Source organism: Crocodylus porosus, unplaced genomic scaffold (genome assembly GCF_001723895.1).
Source record: "Crocodylus porosus isolate Cpor-Errol unplaced genomic scaffold, CroPor_comp1, whole genome shotgun sequence".
In the NCBI taxonomy this organism is placed as follows: Eukaryota; Metazoa; Chordata; order Crocodylia; family Crocodylidae; genus Crocodylus; species Crocodylus porosus.
The window spans coordinates 656649-670913 of record NW_017728935.1 but is presented as its reverse complement, the minus strand read 5'-3'; the positions used below and the strand labels follow the sequence as shown (position 1 = coordinate 670913).

Below are 14265 nucleotides of genomic sequence, written 5' to 3'. Positions count from 1 at the left end.
ATCTGACCCCGGTGCTCTTTCCTGCCAAGGCAGGGGGTCGGACTAGATGATCTACCTAGGTCCCTTCTGACTCTAGCTACTATGAAACTATGAAACTATTCAGGGATCAGACAGACTAGTCGCTGGCACAGTAGTCATTGCATCTAGTTAACCAGATCCTTTTGAGTACTGCTCACCTGTTAGTTCTGCACCTTAGGCAGGACTATGACAACTTACCCTTTTCTACTGCTACCTAGTACTTCCTCCTCATAAAACCAAGGCATTCTACTACGGTCTTGTGGCATAGCTTCCAGGAAAGGAAAAAAACCCCAGCAGCTGGAAGTAATTATGCTCAATACAAGCTGCCTCCACTGGATCAGTACTTGGGAAGAAGACAGCAAGGTCATATCCAGATGAGTGCGGATGTGTGGTAGGCGGTGCTGCAAACCTGTCTGCAGAGCCACACTGCACACGCAGGTAAACCCCGTGCTGCTCCCTTGCTGCAGAAGCGCTATGGCTGCAGCTCCCCAAGGCCCCCAGGTAAGGCTGTCTGAGCCAGCAGTCAGCCACACTTACTACTAGGTTTATGCTTCATACTATTTGGAACTGCAACTTGGGACATTTAAAGCGCACCATGTAGCAAACGCATGCCATTCTGCTGGCCAGAATGCGTTGGCCCCGCTTCCTGTTGTACATCTGTGTACCCAACCCAGAACTATTGGGTCTAGTTATTTCTGGCACCACAAAGTAAATGGAATACAGAAAGACTAGACAAACTGATTTAGCAGCAAGCTGGCGTTTTATTGACCGTTATAGAAAGACAGGGCTGGAAGACCCTCAAAAGGTGTCCTACGCTAGTATCTCCCTGCTCCAGAAAGAATCAACCCTGGACATCTTACCTGCTTTTAAAAACTTCCACGGATACACACTCCACAGGTTTTCTAAATCGTGTTCCAATGATTAGCTACCTTCACAAAAAGCAAGTTCTTTGTAATATCCACCGTAACATTCCCCCCACTGGCATTTAAGGCCATTGCTTCTTGCCCTGTCCCCCATGACCAATAAGGAGTCTAATCATCACCCTTCACATAATCAGGTAACTAAAGGCCGTTATCAAATAAAAATAGGACAGCATAGCACAGCCCCAATGACACGCCAATTTTTTTTTATTGGTCCATTTGTCCATTCCAGTTTCAAGTGGAGGACTTCACACTTGCCATCAGTAGGCATTCAGCAGATATATGGATATTGGATTTCCATTAAATGTTGAGATACGCAGTCTGCCAGCAGCAACCATAGCATGTTTTCAAATGCTACTCTTAACATGAACTACTCGACCCATTTGGAATAGGAACAGAACTGCCACTGAAGCTTAGACCAATGGTCTAATTACCATGGTCATGTCTGTGACCAGTACCAAGCATTTCAGAAGTAGCTACAATACCTTTATAGGTACCAAATCGATAGTAGGGTTGAAAAGCTGTTGTGGCTGTGACAGTCCAGGACCTAAGAGGCAAGGTCTTTTGTGCTTTTATCACACCAGCTCAGCTCTCTACCATCTCTTAGGTGAGATGTTACTCTCCCAACTCAAAGCACCAAAGGATGTTTTTCAAGTGCTTTGCTGAAGAGGGATTGCTAAGCATACTGTGTCAGGCCTGAACAGACAGTATTATTAGGTGCTTATGGGGGAAGCCCCCACTGACTTTTGTACCAAAACACAGGGCGTGTTCTCTTATCACTTTTATCCTAGCGTAATGGCATGTTTTTTCATATGACCAAATGGGAACAAAATGACAAGACCCCACACGATTTATCGAGCTGGCAGTCACTAGCTGAACACTTGCAGTTCTCACTTATTTGGATGGCCTCACAACCAGAGCTATACAGCTGCCTGTTCATCCCAAACAAGCGAAAAGAGAGGCCAACTGCAATACAATGTGCTGTTAAATGTATGATCAGACTATACTTACACCAGAAACGGTCAAATGAGGCAGTCCAGAGGTTGAGCTACGCCCTCTGCTGCTTGAAAGGAATATTTGCACTGCAGATGTTGCAAGGTCACCTTGATCCCAAACTTACTCAGGCAACCTTCAGCGACTGAGAAATCAGTCAGAATGCCATAGAAAACACTTAAAATAAAACATCGTCCATGTGCTTTTCAAAGGTTAACTTTCTAATAACTAGAGATGAAACATTTTATTACATTATAGGAAGTTACATTAAAAAAAACCCAACAACTTCCCATTATGCAGTTCATTTGGTATAGGTAAATTTAGTGCACAGGGCAAAGACAACCTCCAAAGCAGACAGAGATGCACACCTGAAGGCACCGAATGCTGTGCCACTTACCTTAATTTGAAGTGTGACACTTGAAGAACGTGCAATACCGTTCTGCTGGCTTCCCTCACTTACCGGACAGTGTCCAGCATCACTGGTAGGAAACACTCGGGCAAAGATGGACTATGGTTTACTGGGAGCCCAGAGATATGCAGTGCACTCCTAACTACTTAGTTGCGCCTTTGCTTTCACTGGTTTTCAGTAGTTTTCAATGACTTTTCAGTCCTGAAAGCATGATCCCACAGCCTGCACCTTCCAACAAAACAGACCTGTGGGACCAGTTGTAGTGTTTACTGCCGGGTAAGATAATCAGATTCTTTCGGTCCCTCCCAAGCTGGCATATAGTACACTGGCGTAACTTCAGAACTGCTCTGACCAAAAATGGACAAGCCTCCTTGGGCAAACAGTAAAACAGGAACCTTGCAAAAGAGACCTTACCCTCAAGGTTAGACAAGATTCTCTGAAAGATTTAAAAAAAAAAGAAAAAAAAGGAAAAAAAAAGAAAAAAGAAGGAAAAAAAAAAAAAAGAAAAAAAAGGGGAGTTTCAGATACTGGTACTAGTCAAATACAGCAAGTGCAGAAAAGCCCTGCCTTAGAATAGCAGAAAAACTACACAAGTCATGTTTATGGGTTATAAAAGCCCTTTTATAAAGCCATTTTTAAACAAAACCAAAAAGTTTACAAAAGAAAAAAAAAGATACAGAAGAATGAGTTGCTTAATATATTCCAAAAAGAGAAAAATAAAGAGGGGACACAATTCCAACATGCTGAACAATAAAGGGTTCTTTTTTCTCATTTTTTAATACAAAATACAAGCGAAGGATACACATACTTAAAACAGAGCTCAGGAGCAGGTATGCAGTCCTGGGAACCCTTCAATAAAAGCAAAGCAGGGTTTGTTAATTTTTTTTCTTCTTCTTTGCAGGTACATACAGAGACTGGAATATGTAAAATTAAGTAGCACAAAAGACCATCACACAATTCTACCAATGCATGTTGCATCTATAATTCACGAACATGGTCAACAAAGTCATGTTCACTTCAACCCCCTTTTTTTTTAAAAAAAAATTTTTTTTTAAATAAAGCATTAATGTTACATTCAAACTTAACTCCTAGTACCATGCTGCCAATCTCAGTATTGTCAAGGTATTGCAAGAACTTGCCAACCCTAATGAAGTTTTATCATGCCCAGTGATGACAGAACCACGGTCAGGAATGCTCTTCAGTCCCAGGCCAGCAGAAAGTATTTAATTTGCTGCCACCCCTACTTTTCTGGCTGCTAGTGAGGAAGAGGTGCAGAAACTCAGGGGTGGGGCTAATTTTACTGAAGGCCCAACAGGGTTGTGAATACTCTAGACACATATTCATTGCATACCACTGAGCAATGCCTTGCTGATGTTAAGGGCCCAATGCCCTGCTGATGTCTCTCCCTCCTTTATCAGAGTAGTTTTATAGGGTTTGCTGTGACATCATGTTCATGGTAAAACAAATTATGTAGCTCTTATTTACAATTTTTGTAACAATTGCTTCTGCAGGAAAAAGTAGAATTCACAAATTTCCAGAACACATAGGGAATAAGTTGTCAGACACTCCCATGCGCGCGCACACACACTCGCGCACTCACACACAAAATACTTCAGGGGCTTTTACACACATTACTGTGGCTTAAGCTGATTGAGTATTTCTCCATCCCACCCCCTAGCCCTCCCAAAATATATATATATAAAACCCTTGCCCCAATATACAAAGCGTATGCACAATGGTATCTTGCAGTCACACTGAGCATGCTCAGATTGATGGAATCATTCAATTCACTGCAGTTAGATCGGGGCAGGCAGTTTACCAAATTGTTTCCAATAGTGGTCAGAACATAGCAAGAATTTTGACTAGATTTAGAAAGAGAAACACCGACGTTTTTATAAAGACTTTAATGAAAAAAAACCCATTCAAATGACAGTTATCTAATGAAGCGGGGAAGTCTAATATAAGGATATGGGAGGGCAGGGGAGGTGCTTTCAAAGGACGCCGTCAGCTGAAGTTTCTTTTAGACGCATAACTAGCTGGTATTACTAGCACCTCAAAACTCAGTCTGTATCTCTCTTTAAAAAAAAAAAAAAGAAAGAAAGAAAAAAAAACCCCACTCATGTTAGACAACGTGAACAGACTAGTTGGTTTCACTTTCCAGTTCCATGCCTATGATATCTGAGTTTAAGCCCCCCAACCCTGCAGGAAAAAAGTTCAAAAGCCACTGAGTTAAAACTGATCGGAAAAGTTATTCTTAGCTCTTTGTAGAAACATTAAACAAATCCCACACCCAAGGGTTACTGATCTGTGACGGGGCCCCTTTATGTGACTGTTTGCAGTCTCTACAGTTTGACAGCCTCTTACCCCAATGTACTTACACCCACTTCTCAAATATCTAGACTCATGGATCGATTTGTGGTTTAAAAAACCATGTTCAACAATATGATCTGTTATAAAAATAAACACTCCACAGACAAATTACATAAAGCAAAGCACCAGTTTCTACAGCTCAAAAGCTTCCAGCATGTTACAGTTTCTTCGCTTCCCTCCCCAGGCCTGGCTCCTCAGTTTAAATGGTCTGCTGTACATTAGGGTTCATCACTTTCAGAAGTCAAATCAGGCGCCACTGCCCCTGTACAAAACAGTCCTCCATTTCCTGATAGATGCATGGTGCTGAGAGGGAGCACGCTCAAAACAATTACCTATCCTCCCACTCCTCCCAGGACAGCAGTAACACTCAAGAATATACAGGATTCCCCCTCCCACACAGGTGGTTCTGCTTTTACATATCATCCCACACTGTGATTTATTAAAAACTTCCCAACTGCCTCGTACTGAAATTCTTCCCACCCCGAATTAATCCCAAAACCCAACCCATCTTGGGAAAGGAGGAGGAAGGGGGGGGAAAAAAAACCAAACCCAAACAAGACACCTCCTGCCTCCCCCCAAATCCTCCAACCCAACAAAAACTGCTCTTAATGGGCATCTTGACATTTTTTATGCTGAACTCATGTCCAATGGATTTCAATAAATTCATTTATTTCAACCAAATAGCCTTTAGTATGGAACTTCCAAACCTGACTGGAAAAAAAAGAAGGTTTGAGCCTTTGCTGACTGGACTTCATGACTAGTTAAAAACCTGACCATTTATATGCAACTGCAAAAAAATGCTGTAGTGCAGATCTAGAAGCAGAATGCACACATGGATGTAAAGGATGGTAGTGGTAAGCTGCCATTTTGGGGGCCAGACCAGGACAGGATGCTGAATTAGTGCATTTCTGGAGTAAGTCTATTTCTGTACGTGGCAATGCTCCAAAGCTACACCGACGTAGTAGCTCAGAATCTATTTCAGGTCCTGAATTCTACTGACACAACTACCCCCAACCCCACCCTGATTCGTTTTGTTCATCGTTTTCAAAGCCTTTTCGCAGGAATGAATTTTTATGCTCCTTGAAGCATGGACTCACTCCCACCCCCCACCTACGGAGAGAGACTCTACAACTCATCTTCACAGAATTAAAATGCTTGAACACAAATGGATTCAAAAAGGACACTTAAAAAATTAGAAGTCTACAGCTACTGGAAAATGCTGAATTCATCTCAAAAAACAAACAAACGAACAAAAAAAAAAAAAAAAAAAGAATTAAAAAGTTAGCCATCACAATTTTCTTCAACCTGCAGAAACATGAGCTGCTATATTTCCAACTGAAGGGGGAAATCCAGGGACCACAAGTGTTCCTGGACTACTAGCATTTAGTGTTTGCGTGGACTACCAAAACACAATCTAGAGAAATGGTTAAAAAAAAATCCAAAACAGAAGTGTGTAGCATCTATACAGCGTTCAGGTCGCGACACAAGCGCCATGTACCCAGTTGCGTGGGTCATTAGGCCTGAACACAAGTAGAGCGACAGTTTACTACAGGGCCACAGTTTCCAGGCATGAGAACTTGGAGCCCAGAGACTCGAATCAGGAACGTAAGACAAAAGTCCAAACACTGCATTTCCAGGTTTCGGGTCTATATCATAGCCTGAACATTAGTTTGTTTGAAAAAAGAGCCACTTGATAGAAACTACAAAATGCACACCCTTCAGAACAAATCTGGTCCAGCAGGTGAAGTTCAGACAATTAAAAAGACACTCAGCCGACTGACCAGATCAACCAGAGGTGTTCTATTCTTCAAGAAATCCTTGTACATTTAAGAGCAAACTACCCAATAGACAAGAACAGCTTAAACCGGGTATATCTGTGTTTTGTATTGAGAGCAGCTATCTGTATGGACCAAAGAGATTCATGGAAGAGTATGTTACCAAAAAAGCAAACACATGCACAACAGCCAAACAGCTGAACATTTAGAACTTGGCCATTTAATTTTTTCCTATGTTACCTGATAATTACTGGACTATGTCTGAGAAAAGACTGTAACAGACATTTCGCTCTCCCGATTTTTGGAAGGAAAGGAAGATTACATTCATTTCTCAGTTCAGACTGTTATACATCACAGTCCAGCCTGAAGCTGTACTGCAAAGTTAAACCCCTAAAAATAGAGATTTGCAGTGAGAACATCGATAGTCCTTAGTAGAACAGTAATGTTAGTCTAATTGAAAAGTGTATTAGAGAACTGTTTACCTTGGCTTATATAATTTACCAGCCTCCAAAATCCCCTGCTACAATTCATGCAAGACAGCTATTTAACTGCTATTAGAATTTCACTGTCTTAGGCTCCAGAGGCTATTCAGCCAACGGTCCTCCCAGATCATCCTAGTGCACCTCACCTAAAAGGCTTTCTAAAATCCAATAGGATTAAAAATACAATAGCACATGAACCAGAAATCCAACTCTCTAGCTGCCGTACGTTATCTTCAAGAGGCTGGTTTCAGCACAATTATAAAATTCACTTTGCTGACTAAAGAGGTTATGACTCAAGCCTCTCAGCTATGAAACAGCAGTGTGCAAGATACAGAAAGCATAAAGAGTAAAACAGGTGGCAAGTCCAGTTTTTTGTTTTTTAAATAACTCCAACAACAAATACTGCAGCCCCTGTATCAAGGTTTAAAGACCAAAAGCCTGTTTATTTGTATAGATTTAATACAAAAAAAAAGAGGGGGAGATATGGCTGCTTTGTTAAAAGCATCTCAGTGCCACTGCATACACTTCAAGTGCCCTGCATTTGGTGGAAACATCTTGCTTGTCGCACACCACAGCCCTGCTGCACTGACACTAAATCCTTGCTCCCTCCCACCTGCATCCAAGCAGTCCTCTGGTTCCTCCCATCTCAGCAATGTTTTTTCCTTTTTTTCTTTTTTTTTCTTTTTTAACTTTGGGAGAAGAACATTGACCAACAGTGAAGAGCAAACACAATGGTGTGGGAACAGCATGAACAACACTCCCCTACTGTGGGCAAGAAGGGAGAAGAAATGAAGTGGTAGTGGGGCGATGTTCTAGACTGGTAGGAATCGACCATCCAACACTGCAGCTGGATAGGCTGAGGTTGACTACATAGCCTTTCTGCGGACAGATGAAGGGAGAGGAGAGAAGAGAAACACTTAAGCATGACTCATGGGATCTGAGACTGACTGCGGCTTAACAGGAGTCCATCCCTTCACATTTATAAAAGAGTGTGCCTCACCCTCACTACATACCTAACTTTTGTAGGCTTATCTTTACTTTTTCCTTTAGCTACTTATTCCAAAAAGAAAATCCCTACAAAACATAAAGACGACCAGGATTTAGAGAGTGTTTTGTTTTAAATTTCTCTTCCATACTCTGCCAAACTACATCCAGCCATTGAAAAATGACAGGAGTAATGGCTATGAACAGCTGACAGGTTGCAGGGGGAAAGCCAAACAAACGCTGAAGGGGACAATTCAATCCGGAAAGAAGCAAGGGTATAGCATCCTGGTAAGATGGATCATTTCCAAAGAAAGTCACAAAGTGGACTGGCTATCTATTTCAAGTCCCCTATACGCTGTCTATGAAACGGTTGCATCAACCCAAGCAGCTTAGAACATGGGTTGTTAAGGTGTATCTGGAATACACAACTGAATCTTGTGTGAACCTATTTTTTTAGGGAACTTATATCAACAGAAATGTATTCGACAACAGATTTAGGTGGCTATTTTCTTTGTACTCAAATAAGGAAATGGAATTTTGAAAGATCTCTTCAAACTTTGGGATCTCTAGTCTATCTAATTATTTAAGGTTTCTGAGTGTCAGCCTTAAATCTTATTGCTTCACAACTGCAGTATCCATTCAAAAAAAAAAATCTTTAAGTGGTCCATTAATTTGTTTTAAATGGCTTTCATGTTTGATTGGGTAAGGGAGAATGGAATGGCCAATAGAGAACAGTGATTTCAAAATACTACTGTGTAAGGGTTTTCTCTTTTAAAAAAAGGATACTGTATTGAACAGCTGAAAGTAAGAGACAGCAATCAAAGCCCATGAGTCAAGCCACAGCCAAAACCGTGTTCTACCCCTAAGTATGTTTTCTTTTCCTTTTTTTTTTTTTTAAACAAAATTCTCTCCAAGCTTCCATTTAATCTTCACCAGAGGGTGCTTCATCTTCAGACTCTTCATCCCCCGACTTCTCTGGTGGAGGACTGGCTGACTTTTTCTTTTCTGGGGGACTTTCAGGCTCCTCATCCTCATCTTTGGGGGAAGGAGTCTTCTCTTTTGATGCCTTTGAACCTGGGGGCCGGCCTGCCTTCCCTTTGCCTTTCACTGGACTGGGTGTCACTAAAAGAAGAAAAGCCCATAAAGCCAGTGATGAGGTACTGTTAACAAACAAAATAAATTCACAAAGTTTTACACAAATAGAATATTCTAGGAGATGGATGCATTTACACCAAATCTTGTCCTGATTATCTTTTGAAAGATTTTTGTAAACATTCAAGATGACCAAGAGCACTCTGTAAATGCAGAATTATTGCTTCTCAGCCTCTTGTGGGCTCAGATGAAGTGATGCCATAGCCAAACTAAGTGAAATGAACAATGAGAAACTGGCAATTACTGAAGCAGGAAAGTGGTTCCAAAAGCAGGCAAGGATAGGAAAAAGCAGCAAGTATGGTAATGAAAGTGCCTGCAAAAAGAGCCAAAGCAACTCAAACCTTCGTTTTTGAATAGAACTTAACCCCAAATTCTGAAGGATTTTTTTTTTGGGGGGGGTATATGTTGGAGATTAAACTCCAACAAGAAAGTTTTGCAAAGGATACTTCAAAGTTATTTAATTGTGACATAATAAAAATAGTGGCCTTCAAGACAGAAAAAAAGCTGAATTCTACAGTATGCATCTGAACCTTAATCTTGTAGTAGGAACTGTAAGGTCCTTGGGGCCCAACTTAAAATTAGTATTAGCATATATGTAATGCAGTTACTACATGTTTCAATTACTCTACAGACAACTTTGCACTGGATTTATACTTGGCCCGTATTAAAAAAGGAAAAGCAGCCCCCTCCCAAAAAAATACTTTTCTACACAACTGGAAGTGTTTGAGAAAAGCCAAGACTGAGCACAATTCTAAAATGTATTCTATGGCTATGAAATGCACAGGATGTCATTATGATGGTGCAGTATTTTATGGTTGCAAAGATAGGTTTCTGAAATGAAAGTACTTCCAGGTATTTATAAAAATTTGTTGAGAAGCTTCCTTCAGATCAAATATTTTCAGCCCAGAAGAGTGACTAAAAAGCATTTTCATTAAATTTGTATCTACACACATACGTCTTCAGATATACACGTAACAGGGAGGCAATTAAAGCTTGTCAATTCCAAACATCCCCTACTTCAGAACAAAAGACTCTAAACAAAGGACTGGAAGCCAAATATTCCAAGTTCTCATCTTGACAGATGCACTGCCTTTGGGTGATTCATACCGGCAACCCTCCCACACAACCCCCTGGCAAATTTCCCTATTATTAAAACAGGCTTATTTCTTACTTAAGTAACAGAGCATTTGTGACCATTAATTCTAAAATCATAATAATAACTATGCCTTTTTAAGCCTCCAGAAAAGTAATTAAAATCTTTGCGTTATTGCCCATTAAAATATGTCACTGGTAGAAGACTGAAATTTCAGTCCATAACCTGATCCTTACAGTCCTTAAATATTCATTTTTAAAGCAAGCTACTTTCCCTTCCAGTTGGCTCACCTGTAGCCTTTAGCCTAGGCTTGGGCATTTTCTTTTCTTTCCTCTCTGGCTTGGATTTCTTGGCCACCTTCTTATTCTTCTTTTTTGAACTGCCATAGTCGCTATCATCATCATCTTCCACGAGAAAGTCTTCATCACTGCCAGAATCTTCTGAAGCGACAAGGAAAGAAGTGTTTGTAAAAGAGCTCTTTCTACTCACCTGAAATGGACTTACTGCCAAGAGAGAAATGGTCCAGCAATTATTGGGAAGAACAGGCAGTCTAAGACACTGGCTTTGCAAGTTACTACATACTTGGATGGACTTAGGAGAGTCACCTCATCATCGTGCTTTCGTTTTTCTCTTCACGAAGCATTTTCTAGCAAAGGACTTAGTAGCATTTGTAGAGATAACAAGCAAGCCTCACCACTAAGAACTGGTAAGTGCTCCAAGGCCCTCAAAAGTACCAAGTGCCAACTGCATTCCATTTCAGAATGCCCACAAAATAACTGCTCAAGATACTTAAGTGACTTCTGCATTACAACTCTTCCTTTTATTCTTAAGCCAACCAACTGCAGGATTGCTTTTATGTTAGGTAGCAAATGAAGTTTCGCTGCCTTTAATCACTCCTCTTTGAGCAATGAGCTCTTCCATCTTATAGTAAAGGGTGCAGAAGCCACTCTGAAACTAAGCCAGTGCCCCACCACACATGGAATGGCAGGAAGCAGCAAGACGCAGGGGCAGGCAATTATTTCGGGCGGATCTTTCATTTTTAAACACAGAGCTTGTAGTTCTTTTTTAAAAATCAGAGAAAACCAGGACCCCTGCTGATGAACAATACAATACTTACACGCACCAAATATCCAAACTAACTGCATCAAGTTTTGTGGGTTGAGCCAAAGTTAATGCATGCCCTCAGGTATCCCAACAATGCACTAGTTCATATCATACTACCTTCAACCTCTTGTACACTGCCATTAGTCCTCCTCTACTTACTCTCTTGGAATTGTGCCTCTTCATCTTCCTGCTCCTCTTCCTCGCTGCCTACATCATCCATGAGCATCTCCCGTTGCTTGGAAGCTGCTTTAGATGCTGCCTGCCGTTGCTGACGCACATTTTTGTGGTCTTCTTTCTCATCCTCACTGTCCTCTGTAAGACAAAATCTCCAAGTTACAATGAAGGTACAATACATAACATGTTTTCCTTGCCTGGAATAGAGGATGGGGGAGGAGGAGGGTTGGAGAGAAACAGTAAAGAGGCTTGCTATAACAACTGGTTATTTGAATGTGATCAGATTAATCCCATTTTAAACACGTGGTGCGAGATGCCTTAACTTAACGAGGGCTCATCTACTAACCAGACAAATTAATACACTTTTTCACAACAGCCCAAGCACTGTTCCAATCCATAGTCATGATCCATTTCCCATGGAGCAGGATGCTGTTTAGTGACAAAGTACATTTAGACGCCTTTAGAATAAAAAAGTGTTATAAAAATCTATAGCACCAAGAAGCATAAATTTAGATAACGTGTGCTGCAAAGGAGACTAGAACAGGGAACAGATGTTTGCCATGCAGTGACTGAACCATTTGAGTCAAGATATTCAATGTTGCACTATGCTAACTTGACACAGAATATTTTACAGCCAGGATAAACACAGGAGACATATTATTCTGGAGCAGAATAAGAGAGTGTGTGTGTGTGTGGGGGGGGGGGGGCCTAAATGATCTCTTAGCTAAAATTATTGCAACTTAACTAAGCTAGCACACCCAACTAAAAAAGTTAAGCCTCCATTCCAGCACCCTGGTGGCAAACTATCAGGGAGCTACCTTGTGGTACAACAGCCAAAGAGGATGACCATCACTGTGCTAGACAGTCCAGTCAAGGAATGATTCTATATACTAAGTAACTATCCCTGGACTCTCTCCCCCACAAAAAAACAAATTTGCAGTTTAGGTCTAAAAAGACCAGGGCCATAAAACAGAAGTTTCAAACTTATGATTTAAGGAGCACAGAGAACAAAGCACAAGTAATCTGCAAGTGGGAGGAAAAAAAATATATATTGGTTCACAAGTGCTTCTGATTTGGGCTTCTGGTCCTTCAGCATTAGATCAACATCAATGCCAATTTAATGCTGGGTCTCTCTATCAGCCACATACCTAACATGTTTACAGATAAATAATTATGTTGCTTAACCTGCAGGCCTTTTCCTGGATTTGGAGGCTCTCTTGTTCTTTTCGGGTTTGGCCTTTTTTCCTTTTTTGTTTTTCTGAGAGCTCTCATAGTCACTGTCAGCTTTGCCATCATCTGCTTCTAAGTCATCGTCCTCACTGCCAAAATCTTCATCTGGGAGGAAATGGTGAGAAAATACAAGTCTCTCAGATACCTCTCAAGGGAACAAACTGATTGGAGCCACAAGGGGGAGCAACAGATTAACATACTTTCAACCAGGGAGACAAAGGATTATACCAGCAATATGTCACAAGGGAAATAATTCTGCTAATCTAGTCTCTGGCTGGAAATTGCAGAAGGAATAGTTATGATGCAATGACAGAGCTACGTATTATGCACACTGCTTTGGCTAGCATCATTTGTCCCCTTTTAATAACCCAATGGGCCCTTATTAAAAATTACATTGATAAGGGCCAACTACCTGCTGAATGAGACTCATCTTTCTTGGTCTTCACATCTTTCTCTTCTGAATCCTCACTGTAAAGAGAAAGAGAAAGTTACAGTCTACAGAGTGATAATACTTGAATACAAAGACAAAATCCAAAGATCAAATTGGTCTAGTCTTGTGACAGCTTAGTGAATAGGTAACTGTATGGACACTGCTACCTTATGCTTCAAAAATGCTTCAAAAAACAAACAAAAACTTTACTAGCAATTATGGTTGTGAAGACAGCATACAAGTCATCAACCAAGTTCTTGTCAACAGATTCTAATAGCTGAATAGCTCATGAAACATGAACTACAAAATTCAGCTCAAAATTTAATTCTGAAATCTAAAGTTATAACTGAAATGGATGAAAACGCTGCCGTTGGATTACAGTTTACAACAGAGTCTTTATGAACAGCTATGTAATCCATAATCTAACCCAGATTAGCCCACCTATTAATTAATGAGATGTACAAGCTTTATGTCCACGTTCACAAGCCCTGTTATTAAGCAAAGTCTGCACCTAAGAATCTCAGAAGGAATTGCCAAAGACAGACTTAATGTGCTCCCCTCTCATACAAACTCCGCCTCTCCTTCTCATACCTCAGGAGCCGAAGTCCCAGAAACCATATTAATAGTGTTCTGCAGACTTACAGCTCCCTTGGACAGCTTCCAGGTAATTACCTAGAAATTAAAATTTGCATTCAATCTCAGTGTAAATCCTCTGTGCTGCAGGATAATCGTCCATTTAAAATGGCACCATGTCCTTCTTTCCAACCAAAAGCCTACACTCACAAAATCCTTAAGACTATCAGCTGAAATCACATTTCCTGTGTAAACCCAACCCAATTTCTTGGGGTTCTCTTCACCATGTGAGATGATCAGACAACTCAGGTCTGTAAGAATGTAATCAAAATCATAATGCTGAGGTCACAAGATAAAAAGTGAATGGAATGTGAGTAAGGACTAAGGGGCTGATGTGATCTGGGAGATCCACATCCTTGCTACTAACTTCTCAGTAAAGAGAGGGTGCATACACACATCTGAGTCTTAGCTGCATGGACAGGGGATCACCCTCTGGGTAAGATTTCTTCACACTTGCTAGAGTTCCATAAGAGTCCATTATTATACAAAAACTTTAAA

General features: G+C 40.8%; 1 protein-coding gene across 2 annotated transcripts in view; it reads right to left on the bottom strand.

Moving 5' to 3' along the window:
* Nucleotides 1–3366: 3366 nt before the first annotated feature.
* The window catches only part of NUCKS1 (nuclear casein kinase and cyclin dependent kinase substrate 1), a 23058-nt gene continuing 12159 nt past the window's right edge, over nucleotides 3367–14265 (bottom strand). The window contains exons 4-8 of one of the 2 annotated variants that reach the window (XM_019546545.1): nucleotides 13117–13172; nucleotides 12660–12809; nucleotides 11460–11612; nucleotides 10487–10636; nucleotides 3367–9073 (exon numbers count right to left, since the gene is read on the bottom strand). In XM_019546545.1, the coding sequence (XP_019402090.1) occupies nucleotides 8874–9073; nucleotides 10487–10636; nucleotides 11460–11612; nucleotides 12660–12809; nucleotides 13117–13172 (709 nt within the window). In that variant the 3' untranslated portion in view covers nucleotides 3367–8873. The remainder of the gene's footprint in view (nucleotides 9074–10486; nucleotides 10637–11459; nucleotides 11613–12659; nucleotides 12810–13116; nucleotides 13173–14265) is intronic. The other variant, XM_019546546.1, reaches the window with a different exon arrangement.